The 22,791-nt window shown below is 36.6% G+C and overlaps 2 protein-coding genes across 4 annotated transcripts in view; one reads left to right on the top strand and one right to left on the bottom strand.

Moving 5' to 3' along the window:
- si:dkeyp-97b10.3 (NACHT, LRR and PYD domains-containing protein 1a allele 5) overlaps window positions 1-13,870 on the top strand; it is a 29,984-nt gene extending 16,114 nt beyond the window's left edge. Inside the window, exons 8-16 of the mRNA XM_026941193.3 lie at window positions 1,081-1,133; window positions 1,378-1,595; window positions 3,333-3,583; window positions 6,724-6,858; window positions 6,974-7,109; window positions 8,996-9,043; window positions 9,302-9,373; window positions 9,578-9,862; window positions 10,497-13,870. Coding sequence (XP_026796994.3) covers window positions 1,081-1,133; window positions 1,378-1,595; window positions 3,333-3,583; window positions 6,724-6,858; window positions 6,974-7,109; window positions 8,996-9,043; window positions 9,302-9,373; window positions 9,578-9,862; window positions 10,497-10,525 — 1,227 coding nt within the window. The 3' untranslated portion in view covers window positions 10,526-13,870. The remainder of the gene's footprint in view (window positions 1-1,080; window positions 1,134-1,377; window positions 1,596-3,332; window positions 3,584-6,723; window positions 6,859-6,973; window positions 7,110-8,995; window positions 9,044-9,301; window positions 9,374-9,577; window positions 9,863-10,496) is intronic.
- Window positions 13,871-13,946: 76 nt separating this feature from the next.
- Window positions 13,947-19,297, bottom strand: il12a (interleukin 12a). Of its 3 annotated transcripts, none has more exons than XM_026941014.3 (6): window positions 18,739-19,297; window positions 15,818-15,925; window positions 15,596-15,637; window positions 15,219-15,365; window positions 14,540-14,578; window positions 13,947-14,446 (listed from the first exon to the last, which is right to left on the bottom strand). In XM_026941014.3, the coding sequence occupies exons 2-6, from the start codon at window positions 15,914-15,916 to the stop codon at window positions 14,318-14,320; spliced, it is 456 nt and encodes a 151-aa protein (XP_026796815.2). In that variant the 5' UTR covers window positions 15,917-15,925; window positions 18,739-19,297; the 3' UTR covers window positions 13,947-14,317. The 3 variants fall into 3 exon arrangements, with proteins under 3 accessions (XP_026796815.2, XP_053083575.1, XP_053083574.1); XM_053227600.1 differs by lacking the exon at window positions 18,739-19,297 and adding an exon at window positions 17,730-18,712; XM_053227599.1 differs by lacking the exon at window positions 18,739-19,297 and adding an exon at window positions 16,854-17,075.
- Window positions 19,298-22,791: the final 3,494 nt, after the last annotated feature.

Below are 22,791 nucleotides of genomic sequence, written 5' to 3' on the forward strand. Positions count from 1 at the left end.
TGTTGAGGCATGATGTTCATTTTCCTCCCAAAAGATTTGGCTTGCATTTTCAGATTGCATCTGTTTTTCGTCAGTCTAATGGCACCTGATCACATAATACTGGTCCTTTCATGCAAATACAAACCAAATCATAAAGGCTTGTACACTCTATTTATGGCTATGGCTCAGCTTGTCCATAGTTCGCCATTTTCGCTAATCTGGCTTTATAGTTCACAAATAATCATTTAGGGCTTACCTAAAGCAGAAAATGTATGATTAATGTCTTAGCCAGAGTGTTACCTTTAAACAACTTCCATACAGTGAATTTTTTTTTAAATTATATACTTCATTGCTTGTTCAGTGGGGGTTGATAAGGAAGCTGAGATTGACAATACTTCAAACATTCTCAGAAGTCAGTACATTGATACACTATATGGCCGAAAGTATATGTACACCTGACCTTCACACCCAAATGTCAAACTGTTGCCACAAAGTTGGAAGCACACAATTGTATAGAATGTCTTTGTATGCTATAACATTACAATTTCCCATCACTGGGACTAAGGGGCCCAAACCCGTTACAGGATGACAATGACCCTGTGCACAGTGTGAGCTCCATGAACACATGGTGTGCCAAGTTTAATGTGGAAGAACTCAAGTGGTCCACACAGTGCCCTGACCTCAACCCCACTGAACACCTTTGGGATGAAATGGAATGGGAATTGCAACTCAGGCCTCCTCGCCCAACATCAGTGCCTGACTTTACTAATGCTCTTGTGGCTGAATCAGCAAATCCCACAGCCATGTTACAAAAACCTAGTGGAAAGCCTTCCCAGAAGAGTGGAGGTCAAAGTGGGGAAAGTGGCATGGGATGTTCAACAAGCAAATATTGTTGTGATGGTCAGGTGTCCACAATTTTTTTGGCCATATAGTGTATGATCCTAGTTAACAAAGAGTCCTTTCACTAAATCAGATTTTGTGTTTGGGTTTGCAGATCATTTGATAAACTTTACATCCTTCCAAATTAGAGATTTTTGCATATTTAGAACATGGTCTGGAAAGTTGTTTGTGTTTTTAAAGCAGTATTTGTTTCACATACAGAGACCAGTCTACCAGCTTGTCACACCAAAAGAAATCTGTGAAAATCGATGGCAGTAAGTAAAAGAACATCTTGTTTTCTCTTTCTATCATTTGCTGTTTTTTTTTTTTTACATCCATGTGTTACTTTGTATCATCTTATTCTGAGTCTTCTAAAGAATAGACCTTATTTTTTATATCTTCTAATTAGGTTCAATTCTAACATTGTAAGAATTATAGGGGAAATACCCATTGTATAAGTATGCTTTAATTCTGCATTAATTGCTGTTTCAGTTTAAAACTGATTGTATTTTGTGCCAGGTTGACACTAGAGGACGAGGGAGTGTATGAGTGCTCGGAGACAGGGCTGGTGTTTGAGGTGTCTCAGAGGGTCCGGATCCGCTACCGTATCCTTTCCTGGAGCAAGTTCAGTGCTTTCCTGAGTGACTCGTGGAAGTTTGCCGGGCCCATTTTCGATGTGGACTGTGATCCTTCCATCCTCAAGTCCATCCAGTTTCCTCATTCACTCTGCTTGGCAGGTACATTATTTACAGTAATCTGCAGTCTACGTTTTACTCTACATTTACATATTCTTTCAGCAGAAATCTAAAATAATTACAAGTGAAGCAGAATCCAGTCATAGTGTAGATCTGTGTGATATGAGTTGCTTCAGGAAGACTAAAAATACACTGGAGATCTGCACTAAATCATGAAGGTTTGATCTTCTTGTTCCCTAAAGTGTTACATCAAATACTAACCTGATATATAACATATATCCATTAACATAGCATCCACCTTGCTAGGTAGGAAAAAAAAGACAAATTATGTTTAAGTAATAAAACACTATGAGTTGTGCTATTATAAAAAATAATCACAGGGTGGTGTGATGCAGGTGATACCACCCTGAAGTTATTTTTTTTTTTAGTAACAACATGTCCCAAAGTGTTTTATTGCTTTTATACTACAGCAATTTGCCAACAGGAAGAACACTTGACAGACAATAATGCATGCCGGGGGGGTGTGTGATGCGGCACAACGCACAAGTGGAGTGCCACTACCCCCAAAGTAGATTCTTCTGCGTATATCACACAGTGATTTGTCAACTTTTAATTTATTAATGATCAGAACGTTGTGCATTTTAACAGTTTACAGTTACATTTAATGTTGTGAAACGTCTGAAAGGCAAGTTAGTTCCTGTTCTTACTTGCGTTATAGCCATGAAAAACAGTCCTTCCCTAACGAGCCTCTCTCTCTCTCTCTTTTTCTCTTTCTCTCTCTCTCTCTCTCTCTCTCACACACATAAAGCGCAGCCTGTCATTTTACTTTGAGAAAAGAGTGAAAATGGAAAGCGTGACTGAGACAGAGAGTGCTTACAACCAAGACTCCATTCATAAATGTTAAATAAATATCTCTTAAGAAAAAACATCAATGATTATAAGTATTACTTTGTCAAATAACATGTTTTTAAAAATCCATGTATTATTATTATATAGAGTGTCTGCCATACAAGTCCCTGTATATTAGCTGTTACTATAGAAACAATAACGTATTAAAACAAGAGCATTAATATTGACCTATCATTCATGTCACAGCCGGAACTACCTGTGCTGTCATACAAAAATAATGCACACCTTCTGACCAATCAGATTCAAGCATTCAACTGCATTGTGGTATAAAAATTTTTTATTGATTAAAGAATGCTGTCATACTTTTTATCCATTTTTATTTACATTTAATGTTGTGGAACTTTCATGAAACAAGTTCCTGTTATCGCTATGTTATAGTAGCTATAGTCTTTCCCTCACCAAAAGATTACAGCTTTCACTCCTATATATGTTAAATAAAAGTCTTCTCACTGAAAACTTCACCATATCAACAATTACACATTTTGCTTGTTAAATAACAGTACAGTTTTTAATCCATGTATTATTAGACTTAGATTCCATCATACAAGTCCCTTCTTATAGAAACAATAGTGTATTAATATAATATAATACATCGAATGAGCACAGCTGTATTACAATTATATGAAATCAATACCTTCTGACCAATCAGATTTGAGCATTCAGAAGTGCCGTGGTAAAAAGTACATTACCAGTCCACACTACCATGTGAAATTATTTAAAGACTTATTAAACGTAGTCATGGATTTTGCTAAGACGTGAGCAGAACATGATTGCTGATATAAACAACAATGTCTTTAAAATTTCATTCAAATTTGCATTCAGATTTTCTGTCTGTGTAAGCTTTTAACTTCCTCGTTCTGTGCACATCAGATCAGGACAATGAGGTGAAATTCAGCGTCCTACATGTGAAGAACCACCAAGGCCTCATCGAGCCTTCAGTCGATCACTCACGCAGTCATATAAAGTGGAATGTGTCGTCTCTGTCTCCGGTGGGCCCGGTCGTACAGACGTGTAAGCCAGCCGAGCACCACGGTGTTGTCCAGGTCTATAAGGAAGTGGGCCAGCAGGACTCGTACTCATTCAGGGTCTACCTGGCTACCAACAATGACTCTGACATCGCTGTGAGAATTTTTTTTTTTTTTGTTCAACAGTAGTAGCAGTGCAGAATTCATTACCTCATGTTCCAAATGAATTATTTTCATTTCAAAAACACTTTTGTGCAAAGAATTGATCATACTGGTAACACTGCGTGTATTCATAATGCATTATAAATACATTTATAACATGTTGTATAGCATGCATAGTATCTTATAGTGCATAACACAAGTCTGTATACTGTAATTGCTCATAGACTGTTATAGTTTCATGCATAACACTTTATAATGTTCTAATGTCAGGTTACACATTATAATAATATTTATGTATATGGACTATGGGTCATTCCATCTCAAGTGGTCCAATACAGGTTGCTTGACCATTTTTAATTTTCCTAATTTTTGTGAGTGAGGAGCTAAGACCATCCTGAGCCGAGATATTGAGGTTTCCGTAAACAGCTGTATAACCTAAATTTGTTGTGTGCCATGACACAAAGTGAAAAAAAAAGGTGGTGGTGTTACAATGCCAATACATAATCACTCAAAAAAAATTAAAAACAGTCATGCAACCAACGTTACAATTATTGGACCACTTGAGATGGACTGACCCCTATAACAGGCTCTGCGTTATAACTTGCAGTACAGATACTATATGAGAGCCCGTGTTATACCGCATTACAACATTTTTTGAACGGGTATTATAATGTTGAATTCTCTATTCTGATTGGTCTGAAGGTGTTGATTAATTATCTATAACAGCAGCTCTGATAGTAGTGCTGGCTGCGAGGTTTATATTAAGGTGCTTTTTTCTAATGCATTATTGTTTCTATAGTACCAACTTACACAGGTACTTTTATGGTGGAAGCACCATATAAATGGATTAAAACATGTAATTGTTGATATGGTGAGGTTTTCTGCAAAGGAGATGTTTATTTATCATTTTCAGAACGAGTCTCTAATGTCAGCACTTTGTAACAAAAGCTGTAACTTTTCCGAAATGGGAAAGGCGTTACAGTTTCTCAGTAACGTGGCAAGCTGGGGTGTTTTGATTTATTAAAGTGTTAAGGAAAAAAAAAACAGGCTGGTGAGGAAACAGCGGTATATAGCTGCTATACCAGGATCGGACTTGTTTTGTAGACATTTCACAGCATTAAGTATAGACAGATTAAAAGTATGCTCTTTAATAAATAAAAAAATGTAATTGTTGGTAATTTCCTGTGTTACAGTAACTCTGCTTTGCGTTAGCCAGCATCACACCACCCCGTAGTTGATCTTTCTATAACAGCATGCCACATTGCATTTTATTCTTTCTTGACATGATATGCTTTATAAAATGTTATTCTCATGTACAGGCTTATTCCAAGCATTATACGATATTATGTACACTATGTAATGTTATACATTTATTTATAAAGCCTTATTGAATATAGTGAATACAGGATTTGTAAGGTGTGTTACTGTTACGCATAATGACAGTAACTCTAATAGTCCAGGAGGTTGTAGTATAAATAGTGTAGGGTAAGATGCATGTTTTTGCTGAATATCAGTTTGAAATATTTTATTTTTTCTTCATTTCCTTATAAGTTTACTGTAAATGTGACATAATCCTGAAGCAGTGATGAAATGGTAAGTAGGAGAGTAGTGAGTAGGAACTAATCGTAATGGTAAGAAAGCCTCAGTATGTATTTATGTAAAAACAGTAAGTGTCATTGAGGCATTGGCAGTTTTAGATCCGCTTTTAGAGCTCTTTTGTGTGTGTGTCAGTGTGTGGTCTGCACCAGAAATGTGGGAGAGGTGTTACTATGTGTGATTTTTTTCAAGCATGACATTTTACAGGAAGTGTGTGTGTGTGCGTGTGTCTGTCTGTCTGTCTGTCTATCTGTGAACATTGATTTTAAGTTTATGAGAATAACATATTTCACCTATGAATTCTGGTAAACAAGTAGAAGCAATTAATGCCAAATGAATAATAATAACGATAATAATAATAATAATAATAATAATAATATAAACTAGCTCAAGCAATTTAGTCGCTTAATCAGGTACTGTAGATTAAAGATAAAGCAATAAAATAATGAAAAATACAATAAAAGGAAACCGATATTATGCAGATCACATGGTTTTTGGATTTTCTTTATTTGAGTAAATAAAAGTCCTCTTATAAAATTCCAAATTTCCAAAAGCACTCTCACACTTTGAGCTGAGTCAGAATTTCGTCCTAGATTCTAGCCAAGTACAGATATGATGCTGTCAGGTTCTTATTAAATATCATACATTCATTCATTCTCCCAGTATGACGCGTCTTACTTCATAAATAAATATGCAAAAATTATTGTGTACATTTTAGCTTACGGGTAAACTTGTATGATTATCATAAGCCCTGTAAAACCAGATAAGATGTTCAAGCTGGTGTGAAACTCACATATGTGTGTATGTGTGTGTGGGGTTTTTTTTTGTTTTTTTTTTACGTCTACATGAGTCTGCGGTGATGCAGCTTGTGGTCACTGTGTCACTCTCTAATGTCATACTTCAAAAAATATCTTGAGCAAGAAAAAAAGAATCTCTGTGGAGGTATTGATAAAATGATAGTATACAAATAGTCTCGTGTATCATGAATTACAGCGCTCTTTCTCCAAGGTCCTGTTGTCTTAGAAATAAGGCAGATTTATGCTTAACTGATTTTAAAGGGAAGATTGGCTTATTATACCAAATAAAGCACGTTTGTCATGTTATAGCAGCTATAAAGTGTTGTTTCCTCAGCAGACTGTCATTCATGTTACAGCTTTACCTCTGATGGTTACTAATCACTGAAACTGGAGACTCCTTCCAAAGACTTCTATATAAACATCTCCTCAAAGAAAACTTCACCACGTCCACAGTTAAAGTTTTTTTAATCCGTTTATGTGGAGCATCCAGCATACATTTGTATGTTGGATGTGTAAGTTGTTACTATAGAAACAATAACTTGTTAGAGCGAGTGCATTAATATAAGCCTGTGATTTGCCCTGCAGATGGCACTACTTTCAGAGCTGCTGTTATAAAAAGTTAATCAACACCTTCTGACCAATCAGAATCAAGAATTTGGCATCGCTGTATACGTTTGTTTTCTTTACTTTACCCTAATTTTAGATCTAAGCTTTAGAGAATTTCACTCTTTTTCCTCACAGGACATTAGAAGGGAGGTAAGGACCGCAAAGAAAAAGTACATGAAGATCGAGAAGCCGCCTCAGTGCCAGAAGCTGCTGGAGGAGAACAAGAAGTACCGTCTGATCAGTGAGCCCCAGGGGGACATCACACCTGAGGTGAGTTTGAATGCAAAAAGCAGTGTAACACTTAGGTAAATGATCTTGTCGAACATCTCATTCAGTGTTTATACATACTTTCTTTTGGTAACTCATTGTTTTTCTGTTTCTGCAGGACATCCAGTTCACTCTGGCTGTCGTAAAGATGAAAGGTTACTTTGAGGCGTTCTTCGAGCAGCGTCCTCCGTTCAGGCTCTCGCTAATTGAAGCAGAGTCAGAGCAAAGTGTATGGTCTGCTACCATTCGAGAAGGTACGGACAACAAAATTCTTCATCTGCCCACCATACCAGGACCATTTCTTTCATACCAATACCTCAGTGCAGGTGTCAACACTTAAAGCAAAAGAAGAGGGAACAGATTTTTCAGTTGAAGTGCAGCTGCTCTTTAATAGTTAAAAGAAAAATGAGCAAGAAGTTTGGAAATTAGTCATTTGGCAAATAGCAGTTTGAAACAACTGCATATAATCTTCTCCTTGGGTCATAAAGTTGTTGACGTAAGATTGTAAGTAATGTCAATATTCACTCTGGGAAAGTTCCTCGTTATACAGGTAATTAGGTTGTTTTTTTTTTTTTGGATGCCCCATTCAGATTATTAAAATTACATGTATATTAATTACATCATACTCTGATAGATTAATTACAACGTATTCTGATAGATTAATTACACCATACTCTGATAATTTTTTTTTTTTTTTTGCGTATAACTTACTGTACCTATGAGATATTACAGCAAGGTCGTGAAATTGATACTCAGGATGTGGGTTATTTTATCACACTTATTTTGCTATTTTGAGTTTTTGAATTAAAGCATAAACTGACAAAATACTCATCTGCCAGACTTACAACTCACCTTGAGTGAATTCTTAATTTTATATATAAAACAAATGGCCTGCGATAAGCAATGTCTAATTACGATGCTGTCTTCTCTGATATTTTGAGTCTATGAAACACGTGTTCTGGACTTGAATGTTATCTTGAACTTGAAAATGGAGTCCCTCCATTTTCACAGGCTCAAAAGTAATTGGACAAACTAACATAATCATAAAAATTAGGATTATTTTTACTTGGATTAATCACACTCAGTGACTGAAGTCTGGAATCCATGGATGTCACCAAATGCCGAGTTTCCTCCCTTGAGATGCTTTGCCAGGCCTTTACTGCAGCTGACTTCAGTTGCTGCTTGTTTGTGGGTCTTTCTGCCTTCAGTTTTGTCTTCAGTAAGTGAAAGGTCTGCTCAATTGGGTTGAGGTCATCGGACATTTAAGAACATTTAATTTCCTTGCCTTAAGAAGCCCTTGGGTTGCTTTCGCGATATGTTTTGGGTCATTATCCATCTGTACTGTGAAGAGCTGTCCTGCAGTTTTGCAGCATTTGAATCTACTGAATCTGAGCAGAAAGTATAGCTCTATATGCTTCAGAATTCATCCTGCTACTTCTATCAGCACTCACATCATCAATAAACCCCAGTGACCCAGTTCCATTGGCAGCCATGCATGTCCATGCCATAACACTACCTCCACATGTTTGACAGATGATGTGGTATGCTATGGATCATGAGATCTTCCTTTCCTTTTCCATACTCTTCTCTTCCCATCATTCTGCTACAAGTTAATCTTGCGTCAGAACTGGAAAGGAGTTTTTTTTTAGTAACAAAGTCTAATCTGCCCTTTCTGTTCTTGAGTGTTACCATTTGTTTGCATCTTGAGGTAAACTGTATTTACATTCATGAAGGTGTCTCTTGATGGTAGACTTCACAATGATACACCTAACTTCTCGAGAGTGTTCTTGATTTGGCTAGATAATATCACACTCACAATCGTGCTGTTGTACTGAATATGAGGTCTGAATACCAGTGTTTGTAATTTCTGTCTTAAATTACTACGTGTGTAATTCCACTCTGAATATGGCTCTATATGAGTGTTATGATTTAGTACTGATGATTTGCTTTGAATGGCATCTTAGTGGCGTAAAAATCTCATTGTTGATAGAAACAGTGCAGTGTAGAAACTGTGCAGTGCTGCAGCTAGTCAGGTTATAAAATATACTGATTTTATTGACACCAGTATCAGAGCTAATATATGACATTTTATGTTTTTGACTATTTTTGTGAAATAACTCGGCTATGTGTTCTGTTATAGGAGACTGTGTGGAGAATACTGTTGAACAAAACCGTAGCCGATCCTGCAGTAAGTACAGATGATGTTGAGTGGCTCTTTTACTCTTTTGTTAATTTGATGGACTGGGCCATGTTCAGCACCCAAGCATTTCAGACAATTGCGGTCAGAGATAGCATTAAACAACTGAAATCATATATAAAGTAATTGCTCTATTAAGTGTAGTTATAGTATATCTGAGGTACTGCAGAGTAACTAAGAGACTTATAAATGAGAACGGACTGAGACTGATGTTTTGTTTTTTTGTTTTTTTTTTTCTTTTCGTGAAAGGTCGGAAGCGAAACTCCAGCATGTCGGACGTGGAGCTGATCAGTAAGAGAGCTCGCTGGTGTGATGAATCAGGTGATGATTTAATGCTAGTTTGTTAAGCCATTTTCAGTTCCTGGCAATTCGTTATCATTAATTGCTTCTTGCTGTTTGGAGGTCAGAATTACACTGAACAATTGAGCTGAACAAGATTATTTTTGTATTTATAGTCCTATTCCTTTTCTTTGACTTTTGCATAAAACCTGAATTAAATGCTTCACCTCTTTTTTTTCTACCCAGACGGTGTGAGAACTAAAGAGGCAGACATGAGCGATAAGCAGCTGATGCAGGTGGCCAAATGCATGGGAAAGGAGTGGAAATGTGTGGCCATCGCCTACCTGGACCTGACCAAACAGGACGTGGAGGAGATTGAGATGACAACTAAGGGGAGCCCGACCATGATGAATTTCCACATGCTGGATCGCTGGAGGAGTCGGCAGCCTAAGGGAGAGGCCAGAGTCATGCAGCTCTACGAGGCACTGAACCAGGAAGATGTGCCCAGAGAGGTCATCGACAGACTGGAAGGTGAGTGTGTACATGACTGATCCTCTCCAATGTAAGATCCTAGCTTCTCACAGGCACATTTAAATACTTTCAAATGTAAGGTCATACTTGATTGAGATGCAGCTCATGACAACAATCAGGACGATGGTGGAAAGGTTTAAAGAGAAACTAACAGAGCTTGTCCACGTGTCTAATGATAATCAATAACCTGTAACCTATCAATAAGTCGACCTATAAATAATGTCAGCTTGGCATCCAAATCCTTTAGTGGCTGATCATCAAAGAACAATATACTGGGTAATAGCTGTTATTTTTGCTTACAAAAGTTTATCTGTAGCTGTTTTTTCTTGACTAGCCTGCACTTGCTGCAGTATTGCTTGCAATGTGTGCCACTAGGAATGAACACTTTACTTTTAAGATGTTATATCAGATTACTTGTATTGTAGATGCTGTAATTCCTCCAACTGATATTTTCATAGAGCACGGTTTGTTTGTTAATAATATTAATAAGAAGAACAACAAAAACAATAATAATATTTCCTTCAAACACACGTAAGGTTACAATTTGTAGGTGAAGAGGTATGAGAAATGATGCCCTATGCACATTTTCTTTGTGTATGTGAGTACTATACTCTTTTTGTTTCTCTTCCCTTAGATATGCAACGCAGTGATTCCCCTAAATAAGTCCTGAACTTTTTCTTGGGTGGATGTACTTCTGGACATTCATCTCAGCTCTGCATTCTGGAGCCTTCAGCTTTAAGACTGTGTATCTCTCAGGGTCTGTCCTATTTCAGAATTCTTTCTCTCTTTTTTTTGGAAGTAATTCAAAAAAATATAATAGGTTCATTTTGACAGCTATTTGTGGAAAGCTATTTGGTGTATATGAATGCGAAAATGCAGGCCAGTTACATTCATTCTCTTAGCAAGCTTAGGTGAAGGCGAGTACACAATAAGAATAATAATATGGTGCTGCAAATACACCATGGGAGCTGTGCTCTATAACTACTTGAGTGTATAGGTTCTATATCCCTGTGTACTTGACTGTGTACTGTTTGCGCAATTTTATTTTTTCATACATTTCAATTTTCTATCATGCTTTCTTCATGTCTCCATTCCAACCACTCCAAACATTGTGCTGACTCAGAGGAATGCTTAATCATGTTTACCCATTAAGCTTTTGGAGCATTTGGACCAATTTATGTTGACTGTGTATAACATTTGGTGGGTTTTTTCCATTATGGCAGCAAAAAAAGCACTGGTAGCTTATAGAAAATTTAGTAACACTTTCTATGAAGGCTATATGGCATTACACAAATTGTTATAAGTATTTATGACATAAGGGCATTACAGTTTGTAGCATTATTGCTTATAGCACATTATATCACCATTATATCTTCTCATAATGCAAAGTTGGGCTCAGTGATATAATGTGTTGTGAACTTATAATGCATCAATGCATCTTTCATAATGTAAAATAACAATTCATAATGTAAAATAAAGATATCTATAAAGTGTAGTGCATTTTCCTAAATAAGTATAACAATATGCATACTGCCTTATAAATGCATTATAACATGATATGAATATTTTCGTAGTTTATCATTGATATGACCTTCACAGAAAGTTTTACCGAATTTTTTTCTTTTCTTTTTTTTCATTTCTATGTACTGTAAATAGTATCTGTCTATTTTTTTAGGTCTGTTTATGAATTTGCTAGTGTATATTTTCATTCTTTTTCTTATTCTTTTTTTTTTTTAAATATGTAAAATAGAGTCCATAGAGTGGTTACTGCTGTGCAGTCTGATGTTATTTGATCTCAGATGAGGAGAATCGCAGATCAGATTTCATCACACTCATCACATGTTTTTTGCAACATGTAAGCCAAAGGTGGTAGAATGTATGTCTCTATATTAGGGCTTATAATTCATTCATTCATTCGTCTTCAGTAAGCGCTTTATCCAGGTCAGGGTTGTGGTGATTCTGGAGACTATACCGGGAACTCTGGGTGTGAAGCGGGAATACGGACCAGACGGGACGCCAGTTCATCGCAGGGCATCATGCACACATTTACACATGAACTCACACCTAGGGGCAATTTAGCAAAGCCAGTCCACCTACTGGCATGTTTTTGGGTGTTGGGAGGAAACCGGAGAACCCGGGAGAAACCCACACAGACACGGGGAGAAAATGTGAAACTGCACACAGACAGCAACCCGAGCTCAGGATCTAACAGGGACTCTGGAGCTGTAAGGCAGCAACGCTAAAGGCTTTTAATAATATGTTTGTTTGTTTGTTTTTTCAAAGTCACTATACCAAGAATCATGGTCTCAGTGTACAGTTATTCAAGGAAACTCATTCTCAGCATCCTGACACTAGGTTAAACCAGAAAAAAGGGAACCAGAAGCACATTTAAAAGCCATTGCTGTGTTCAAAATGGTATAATTGTACTGTAGAGTAGTATGTCCTGAAATATTCATTATACAGTACATACTATTCCTCATAATAGTATACAGTATGCAAGAATTATTTTGTACACCACACAGTGATGTAGCTACCTGCTTGTCGAATTCCCTAGTGTTCTGTTCTGCCAAGAAAGCTAGCGTGAGAGCTAGCTATAAAGTAAAGAGGTTTTGAGGGAAAAAAGTGAATAGCCACAACACTAATAATATTAACTATAGGACTAACAAGTTATTTAGCTGCTGTTAACAGACGCCAGTACATTAGCTACAGTACAGTTTTCAGTTACCTGCAACATGTGGAGAAAAACAAATCATAACGTAATCATGGTGCTTGGATGTATAATTGCATCTACTGCTGCTTTCTTCACCACAGTTTTTAGCAAATAGCGCTGGCTGCATTAGTAGTACGTCATCTAGGCATCTTTAGGACTATTAATTATTTAATGCTTTTTTGTATTAGATATTGCATTTGGATTCAGTAAATAAATGCATAGAATGCCATTTCGAACACAGTCCATGGCTTAGCACTGTATTACAGATGTATAATTCCCTGCAAATTTAAGACAAATACCATAGTATAGTTAAGTAAAAATAGTAATAATCATGGGGTGTGTTCTGGGTGTTTAGGTTCGAGCTGACGGGAAAATATGAAGCAGTCAGGGTGGTTCTGTAACATTTTTCAGAACATGAATATCCACATACACAGCAATTAGGAGGCATTAGTGGATTCAGTTTACATGCAAGGAACGAAATTGGGGGCATGCTGTCATTGGAAAATAACGAATGACAGGGTGGTGTGAAGTTGATTATTTTCCTATAACAGCATGTCCCAAAGTGTTTTATTCTTATATCTTATATATTCATATACTGCAGCAGTCCTTTGGAATGTCTGCAAAAGAGGTAACCTCTCCAATCAGATTGGAGAATTCAACAGAGCTGAGGTGGAATATTCATTAGGTATATGAATACCTAAATACCTGAAAACAGGACTCATAAACATCGCTTACGTTATAACCGGACAAACCAAAAAGCCCTCCATCCTTGATACTTTCCCGGGTCGGAAAAGTTACAGCTTTACTTCTGACTGTCACACTGACACTGGAGAGACTGCTTCAAAAAAAAATGCTAAAAAAAAAAAAATTCAGAACGTCAGAACTTCACTCTTTTTCGTTCCTTGGTGGGCTGAGTAGTGGTTAGCAAGACAAGTCTACATAAATCCTTTGACTGTTTAATATTTTAAGACCATAGAATGATAAGGTTCTATCTGACAATACTGTGATTTTAAGATCTTGAGCCATAAAGGTTTGAACTTTCATAAGGTCAGTGTAGATACAACTTTTCAACTTTTTATAATTTTATGCATTTAACAAATACTTTGCGCTAAATCATTCATGCAAACAACATATAACTCATTTGTTTGTCAAAAAAGTCAGACAGAACCTTCAAATTCAAAAGTCTGTAAAATGAAGTTTGTCATCTTTCATTAGCTTTTATAGTTTTTCATTTAGATATTGCTGTATCTACCATAAAACACAAATGACTGAATAAAAGTATGACTGTTAAAACATGAGTAGTTCTTCTACTTTCATGTACTTAATTTTGCTTTGTGATTATTTTTGTGACATTGGGAAATGATTATTTGTAGTTTATGCTTAGCTGTACACATACATACACACAAAGATTGCAGATGTCAAATTATTTCAAAAGACTTTAATATAAATAGATAATAAATAAAATGGTGCTGTGTGCATCAATACAAATAAATAGCTTTGTATGAAAATAAATATAAATAACTTAGTGGACAAACAGCTATATAAAAACACCACAAGGTCTCAGTTGACAACCACGGAGATGTAGCTAGCTTATACATTCTTGTCACGTAGATGAAATAAATAAAGGTTGTGGAGATTTTGCAAAGTAGTAGTGTGGAGTTTTACACAGTCAATGTTAAATAAATAACAATAAAATAGTTAGGATGGAGATTTTAAAAGATGATGATTGTAGTGGAAGTGCAGTATCATTTCTTATACTCCCCGGCGCAGATGTATCCGAGGGCTCGGTTGATGGTGATGGTGCGCACTTGGAAGCCCTTCAGCTGTTTGCACAGGTCCTTACGATCTTCGAAAGAGTTACTGGGGCTCCACTTCTAAGATCGAAAAAAGTGAAATGAATGAAAAATAAAGATTATGTGTAACATGTAAATGATATTCTTTACAAAGAAGTGAGAAAAAAAACTTACATCTTTCAAAGACTCTGGTTTGGGCAGCAGTTCGCAGCTCTGGTGTGAAAAACATTATAGATTATTAAAAAAACATTTAATTATAGATAGATAGATAGACAGACAGACGTGGATAAGTATTCATCCCCCTTAACTTTTCCAGATTTTGTAGTGTTGAAACCTTCTGTATGATCTCTAACAAACTCTTTGTGTTTCTTATTTCTACGCCCACTTCAGATTGATTAGATTTAAGACATATAATCCTAATTATGTCAGTTTCAGGTCCGTGTTGTAACACTACCAAATGTGGAAAAGCTCAAGGGTTGTGAATTTAGATAGATGGCTGTTTCAGCATCAAACAGTATGTGAATTACTAAGATGATAAATTATCCATCAGTTTGCACAGTTCTAACAATTCACATAATTTCATTTGTATGTAACTGACCAAAATCCAATCCATTATTTGCTAAAATTTGTATACATTTTGGCTCAGTAAATAGCAAATATAACAAAGAAAGAAAGAAAGAAAGAAGCAGTTTGTAATTTTTAGCGCCCTCTGCTACATGTAATTTGAATTGCAATTAGCAAACTGCTAAAGCTTTGATAAGCCTTACCCTTCATCATGTTATAAGCATACAGATCATGATTCCTCAAAGGTCTGATCTTATTGTGTAAGCAGTGATCTGCACACTTGTCGTACCTGCTGAAGTTCATGCATCAAGTTTGTAATGGAGTTGAGCTCCTTGATAGACTCCGAGTTCGACTTCTGATCCAGAGTACGCACATACTCAACGAGCATGGATCGATGATAGTCCAGATCATTAGCGATGTTCTGCAAGCATTCAGTCTGAAGAGAGATAAGGGAGTGAGATTAGATTATCTATAAACTGTCTAGATGTTCACATTTACACTTATTTATTTGCCGGAGATGATTTTAAGATGCAAGGAGATTCGTTCTCGAATTTCTAGGAATCTAAGAAAAATCTGCAACTTGCATTTGAATTAATTTATTTTGGAATCCTACCATGAAGAAAAGAATATTATTAGTATTATGCATGCTCTTGGTTTGACTCTTACCTCGCTGAATAGAGAAGTTTTTTGATCAGAGCATTTCACATCCTATAAGACAATACACAAAAGTACACAATGGGATTAATCAAAGTGAAAAACATTAAGGAAGCATAACACATGCACACAAATACTCACTGATTGCAGAAGAAGAAGAAAACTTAAAGTCAGATCACTTAAACCTGTAGGAATATGTTTCTTTCCTATCAGACTGTCAACAGTTGGTCCTACCTGACTGGGCTGACACACACTCGCCGTCTGTGTGTTTGGGTTCACCACTGCTCCCAGGTCCGTGCAGTTAAATCCATGAAACAGAGTATTGGATCCCATCGTTTCTGGCTGTATCAGATTATGCAAAATGATATGAACAACCAGTGTGGACTTGGTTTAACCTTAAAACAGAGTACTTTACTTAATTATTTTATACTTTGCCTACTTAAAGGAAAAATCCACCCTGAATGATTTGCATATTAATCTTTAGAATTAACTTGTGGTCTTCACTGGTGTATGAGATTTATTTTGCAATGAAATTCTGAGTTAATTTTTCTAGCTTAAACTTCTTTTATTGACATGTTGGTCTATTTTCATTTGGTTAACCCTCTGACTACCTGCTGATAGTGGTGCAGTGAGATTTAGCCCTTGCTTCATCTCTACATACGGAGAGCGATGCAACAACGCTTTAGTCCTTTAATCTCTCCAGCTCTCTCACCTCCTCATCTGTACACTCTGCTCAAACAGATCAGCTTCCAAAGCTTCAACTTTTCACGCTAATACCGCCATCAATGCCATTGTGATTGTTGACTTATAGATCACTAACTAGCCAAGCTGAGCCTCTCCTGTAGCTCGGTGCAACTGTGTCTTATAGCTGCACTTGTCTCCACTACTTACACATTTTATTTTAATGACATTGAACACTGCTGGAAAATTGAGACTGAGAAAAGAAACTTTTGGACTTTTGTTTTAGGAGCTAACAGCAAAACCTGACCGCTAGCCTTTATGTTTTGGATTGTTTAATTTTTTCTCCAATTAAACATCATTTTAAAGTCTGTCTGACTAACGTCTCACAGGAACTGCAAAAAATACAGACCAACAAATGAATAGAATTGCTACACATCCCACATATTTCACTATGGACATATTTAATGTGTTTCAGGGTAGAGTTTTCCTTTCATTTACGTATTTACTACAGTTACATTACATTTTTACAAAAATAAATAAGCATGCCTTTATAGCAGTGCTGCAGAATAACCTTTTTTGGTTCCAGTACCTTTTGATTGACTGTTTAATAATTCCCCACCATAGATTTCTTTTTACATTGTGTATGGTCTGTTGTGGTGTATATTGGTTATTCAGTTCATTGTGAAACAAAAAATTTGGTTGAAGAGTCTACAGTGTAAAAATTTCAGAGTATTTCTGTAATTCTTTTTTCTACAAAAATCTTATCTAGTGCAGGTTTCCTCAGTCCGTCTGTAACCAAAAAAAAAAAAACCCCACCCGCCATTAGAAAGCACAGCTTTTATACGCGTCATGTGACATGTAAATATGTCACGCGACGCATATAAAAGCTGTAATTTTTTAACAAACTGAATGGCCTACTGAGATTGGCTCATAGCTCTAATTAGCATATAGCGCGTGAGAGACTCACACCTGCGTCTCAAACCAATCTAAAATAAATAGTACTCCTCTATGTGAGGGAACAACTGGTGTGGCGTACTCTTTAGTGACACACTATTTAGTGTGCTAGTGCGCAATTTGGGACGAACACCACAGCTGTTTTTAATGAGCGCGAGCGTGAACGCAACACTCAACTAAAAAAAAAAAAGCCTAGATAAACGTAACGTTGCTTCTTTGGAAACAACAAATAAACCCTACGTTAGTTTATACAAGACAAAACTTTTCATAAAGTCTTCATGGGGAAAGTTCGTTTTTGACCTCAGCTGCTTTCCCCAACTCTTTCTACTCTGATGTTTACAGCTCATTTCTGTCAACACACCACTGAGGTTAGTAGGCCGCCATTTTAAAATTAATGGAGCTCGGTGTTTGGAATGAGTCAGCATATTTCTGCTCAGGTTTGGAAATTAAATATGTTAAGATATAAAACGCTTCTCCATTCCTTGTATCTGCTATTAACTAGCTAACGTACCTGTATATAGAGTATAGAGTAAGCTAACACCACTTCAAAGATACGACAATAATACGAGAATTACAAAGATACGAGAGTCCACCACAGCGCTGCTGAATTCTCCAATCTGATTGGTCAGAAGGTGTTGATTAATTTGCTATAACAGCAGCTCTGACAGTAGTCCCGGCTCCAAATCACAGGTTTATATTAACGCGCTCCTTCTAAGACGCTATCATCTCTATAGTAACAGCTCATTCATACAGTCTTGTACGGCAGACGCTTCACATAAACGGGTTTAATCATTGGTATGAAGTTTTCTGCGAGGAGACGTTTATTTTACATTTATGGAAGGAGTCTCCAGTGTCAGCACTTTGTAACAATCAGAGGTAAAAATGTAACTTTTGACGCAGGAAAGACTTCAGGACACAGGACTTTCTGGTTTCTCAGTTACATGACAAGCTGCGTTTTTCTTCTCTTATTAAATTTAAGAGAGAAAATTAGAGATGCTGGTGACGAAACGACTGTTTAACTGCTATACAGTAGGTGACAATGGGACCTAACTTGTTCAGCCTTAAATGTAACTATAAACGGATAAAAAAATTGACGCAAGAAGTTAAATAAAAAAAGGTCTTTAATAACTAGGCGAAAATATTGTTAGTGTTGGCAAATTGCTGTGGTGTAAGAAGAATAAAACTCCTTAGGATGTATTTATCATAGGAATTGTTGCTTATTTTCCTCTAACAGCATGCCCTCTATATGTTTTGTTCCTTACTTAATAAACAGTGCGTGTTTGTTTATGAATATTAATCGACAGTGGGCTGTCCCTGGGGCTTATTAAAATTATTTTGTGACTAAGGGTCACTTTGTTTCATAAATATCTACAAATAATATAATCCATCATATTAATCTTTTCTGGCATGTAATCTATTCGCTCTACACTTATTTAACAAAGACTACTATAGCTGTTTTGCGTACATTACTTAGGCTATAGATCCACTGTACATACTTTATTGATTGTTTTGTTACTTACTTTATCGAGCACGCTCTTGAGATTGGTGAGCAGGTCTCTGGCGCGCGAGATGCAGGGCGCGTGGTCACTATGGACGCTCCTGGTCTCGCGCACCGGAGTCGCCACGGCGTCGCGGCTCACGAGCGCAAGAATCAGCACATAAACAGCAGAGCCTGAATAAAACAAACACAGATGAATTATTAATACAGAGCAATGCGGAGAGCGCTAATGGTACAGCCAACTGGTTGTAAATAGACACACCAAAGTCCTCGGGGGTTCTCCTGATGACAGATGCGCGTGCACGTGCGAGTGTAAATAAGACGCGCATCATAATTCATGATGGTTGTACAGCCTTTTATTATTTTAAGCTTTAGATTTTAGATGTTTAATTCTAACTAAATTAAAACACACACACAAAGGTCCATAGGAATTTTACATTTTTAGCCATTTGTACTTGTAGCCTATACATAAAATCCTCAGTCTTAAATCTGGTTTAACCCCTTCGGTTCAGTAGTAACGGATGGCTTTAGTATTAATACAAGTGTAAAATACATTATTACACTCGATATCATATCCTAATTTCAGCTTTAAAAAATAGAAAGAAAATGGAGAGACAAAAAATCCTGCTGATTGCAGGTGCGCGTGCACGCGTGAATGTAAACAAAGAGGAGAGAATGGGAGCGCAAGTTTTTTTTTTTTTTTTTCAATTGTTTCGTGACTATCTGACAGTATAAACCTTGTATACACTTTGTACTCTGATCTGCATAATATATAACCTGTAAAATATATATATATAAGATTTATAAAAATAAATAAATAAATAATACTTGTAAGACAGTGATGCCTAAAACGATAACTAGGCCTAATTTCTCTTGTTCATAAAGAACACACAGGTTACTCACCGTACATGATGTCCAGTAGTGTGGAGTTGGAGCAGTATAGCGTGGAGCTGGAACGCGTCGCGGTAGTATGAGAAAGTGAAGTGTCCGCGGTGTTTTATAGGCCATCTCGGTGGCTTTGGACCTGCCGGGATTTTCCCCTTCACATGTGTACAGCGGCTGTGCTTCACTGCCGCTGGTTTCACTGTTACGCGTGTAACATGAACGCGAGCAACGAAACCAGAAAAACACACAAATAGCTAGTTGAAGTGAAGTGACTTGTGGCCAAGTATGGTGACCCGTACTCGGAATTTGTATTCTGCATTTAACTCATCCAAGTGCACACACACAGTAGTAAACACACACACACACACACACACCCAGAGCAGTGGGCAGCCTTTTTTGCTGCGGCGCCCGGAGAGCAGTTGGGGGTTCGGTGCCTTGCTCAAGGGTCTCACTTCAGTCGTGATATTGAGGGTGGGAGAGAGCGCTAGTCATTCACTCCCCCCACCTACAGTCCCTGCCAGACCTGAGACTCGAACCCACGACCTTCAGGTTCACCTTCGGGTTACAAGTCCGACTCTCTATCCACGACTGCATTGCATATGAGCGCAATACGTTGTAAGTAACAGCTAATACTTTGATCAAATATGTATTTAGTATTTCTTACACGTATTTTTCCGAGTTTTGCTTGTGGAATGTCACATGTAATAGTGCAACGTGGAAAAAACGTGGAAAATAACACCATAGGCATATTCATTAAGCAGAATTCTTTAAAAAAAAAAAGGCAATACATAATATTAGCCTAAAATGTAGTAATAGTTGCAATTGTTATTATAAAGTAATTAGTTCATCATTATGATGAACAAATCATGATCAAATCGTGCTAATTATAATCTTGGTCTTCTTCATAAAATGAGTGTCAGTGTAAAATTACAGTATTTTAATAAATTAGTCACTTTATTAAATACAAAGGTAATGTTAATAGGCTATGAATCATTTCATGTAAGTTATGTTTAATAAGAAAATGGTTTCCTAGTAGTAGTAGTAATAATAATAATAATAATAATAATAATAACATGAACCAAAGCATGTTATTATGTTATGGTATGTTAAATTAGTATGTTCAAAATATCTTACCATATTTAAAAAAACCTTGCCATGTAAGCTTTTTTCCCCCCTTACAAACGCTATGAATGTAACCACACTGGCTAGAAAATGTAGTTTCATTTAATGTTCACATTTATGTCAAGGGGCCATAAACAAACATGCTAACACACACATGTGATGTGACAAAATTATTCCATAAAAACTTTATATAAATGTTCATCATTTTAAGAATTTATTACTTTTTGCAGAAGCTTATTTGTCAGGAACATTTTGGCCCAACGACTGATGTGCCAATATGTTAAACACAAATCAAGCTGAATTTCAGTAATTCGAATGGTATGTGTTTTGACTTTAGATACAATTATTTAAAAATGACATCTCTTACTTTCTTCCCTTACTTTGACTGAAATAGAATTTGTTTATTTAAAGCACGAAACAATCACATTCAGAATCACAATAATAACTATGTTCAAATTATTTGCAACACCTTGGCACATTGCCTTTTAAAAAATATTTGAGTAATTCCAGGCTGTGAGTAATTCCTGAACTGATTTACACAGGACGTCTAAAATGGTTTTATTAGTCACTGCTTTTTTTGTACTACACACTTCTCATAGTGGACTTATCTATAAGGAGCCTAGTTCAATATAGTCCTTTAAGTAAGAAACAAAACCAGCCCGGGCATGTTCTACGACAGGGTGGTGTGATGCACAGTTACTGTTACCCCAAAATGTTGATTATCAAAGAGCACGTCCTAAACTATTTGCAATTTACCACAGCAATTTGCCAACAATTACAAGTTATAATTTATTAATGAACGATATGTCACATTTTCACCATTTATGGTCACATTAAATGTTGTGAAACATCTGCCAGACAAGTTAGTTTCTGTTCTCATTTTCATTATAGCAGCCTCTCCAGCCTCTCTTTTTTTCCTCTCTCTTCTGAAATGGAATTTTGTAACTGACAGCACCTGTTTACATTTACAATGCCAGTTTATTAGGTACAAGACAGATTTATTCAATGTTACTTTGCATGTTTTTTGACCTAAAAGCACCTTATTGATCAAACTGATCACCTGCAAAAAACTGGCGATTTTGTTCGCGTCTTGGTAATGAAGTTGTAAGAAAGTCTGAACCACTTCTCAGCTTATTGCAAAATTTTATAAATTTGTGATTTGTAATCACAACACTCTGCGCACACACACACACACAGCATAAGAATAACCTTCTTCCAGTAATTTCTTATTATTTAAGGCAAGTAACATCATAGCAAAAGCTTTGCATCCAAATCCAACTTTTGTTCTTTGCGTGTTTTTTCCCGCTGTACTTTCAAACAGGTTATGCAACACAGGGAACTTTTAAGAACTATTAGATCACACACACATAGCTGATTTTATCCAGGTGGGGGCTGATTAAGTTTGCTGAATAATTCTGAAAGTGACATTTCTTTTTGGAAGTTGTGCAACAGAATAAACAGGGAAATAAAGCAATCAAATACTTTCAGTGAAAAAGAATTCCAGGCTGTGAGGCTTCACATGACTGGGAATTTGAATAAAGTTTCAGATAATTAATGCAGATTTTCTCCACTTGCCTAAGTGAAGATTGTTCAGCTAAATTCTGTTGTTAATTTAACACAGGAAGCACAGTGAGCTCGAGCCCCCAGGACTACCAGAGAACTGCAGCGGGACTCTGCATCTCAAATAAATACATTATTGAGTGAAAACAAGGTACTTTTATTACACATTTATGTAAAGGCTGGACACTTCCCTGATACACAGACAATATGATTCAAGGCAGACCAACTCATTTCAGGATGTACATGCTACTGTCACTTTCACCACTGTAAAGACCCTGAGCTCATCTCTTATTCCTTAACTGCTCGTAAATGTTGACATTCAATCAGAGAATAGTGACAATCCATCCAAATGTTTCAGATTATACAGTTCATGGCTACATGCTTGTGGTTAGAAGTTCCTCAAATCTAGACATGACTCAGCTCTCTAAACCACAATTAACTGTACTCTTGGCTCTTTAACAACTCGAGCACTTTATACGTGTGACTAAGAGATTGTAGTTGTGTACTC

Source organism: Pangasianodon hypophthalmus, chromosome 21, assembly GCF_027358585.1.
Source record: "Pangasianodon hypophthalmus isolate fPanHyp1 chromosome 21, fPanHyp1.pri, whole genome shotgun sequence".
NCBI classification, from domain to species: domain Eukaryota; kingdom Metazoa; phylum Chordata; class Actinopteri; order Siluriformes; family Pangasiidae; genus Pangasianodon; species Pangasianodon hypophthalmus.

What these genes read in the sequence shown, in the direction of transcription:
- il12a (XM_026941014.3), bottom strand. Translation starts at nt 15,916, where the DNA reads ATGGGATCCAATACTCTGTTTCATGGATTTAACTGCACGGACCTGGGA. An exon ending in GTGTGTGTCAGCCCAGTCAG is followed by an intron (nt 15,638 to 15,817) that starts GTAGGACCAACT and finishes ATTGTCTTATAG; the next exon opens with GATGTGAAATGCTCTGATCA. An exon ending in AACCAGAGTCTTTGAAAGAT is followed by an intron (nt 14,447 to 14,539) that starts GTAAGTTTTTTT and finishes TTTCGATCTTAG; the next exon opens with AAGTGGAGCCCCAGTAACTC.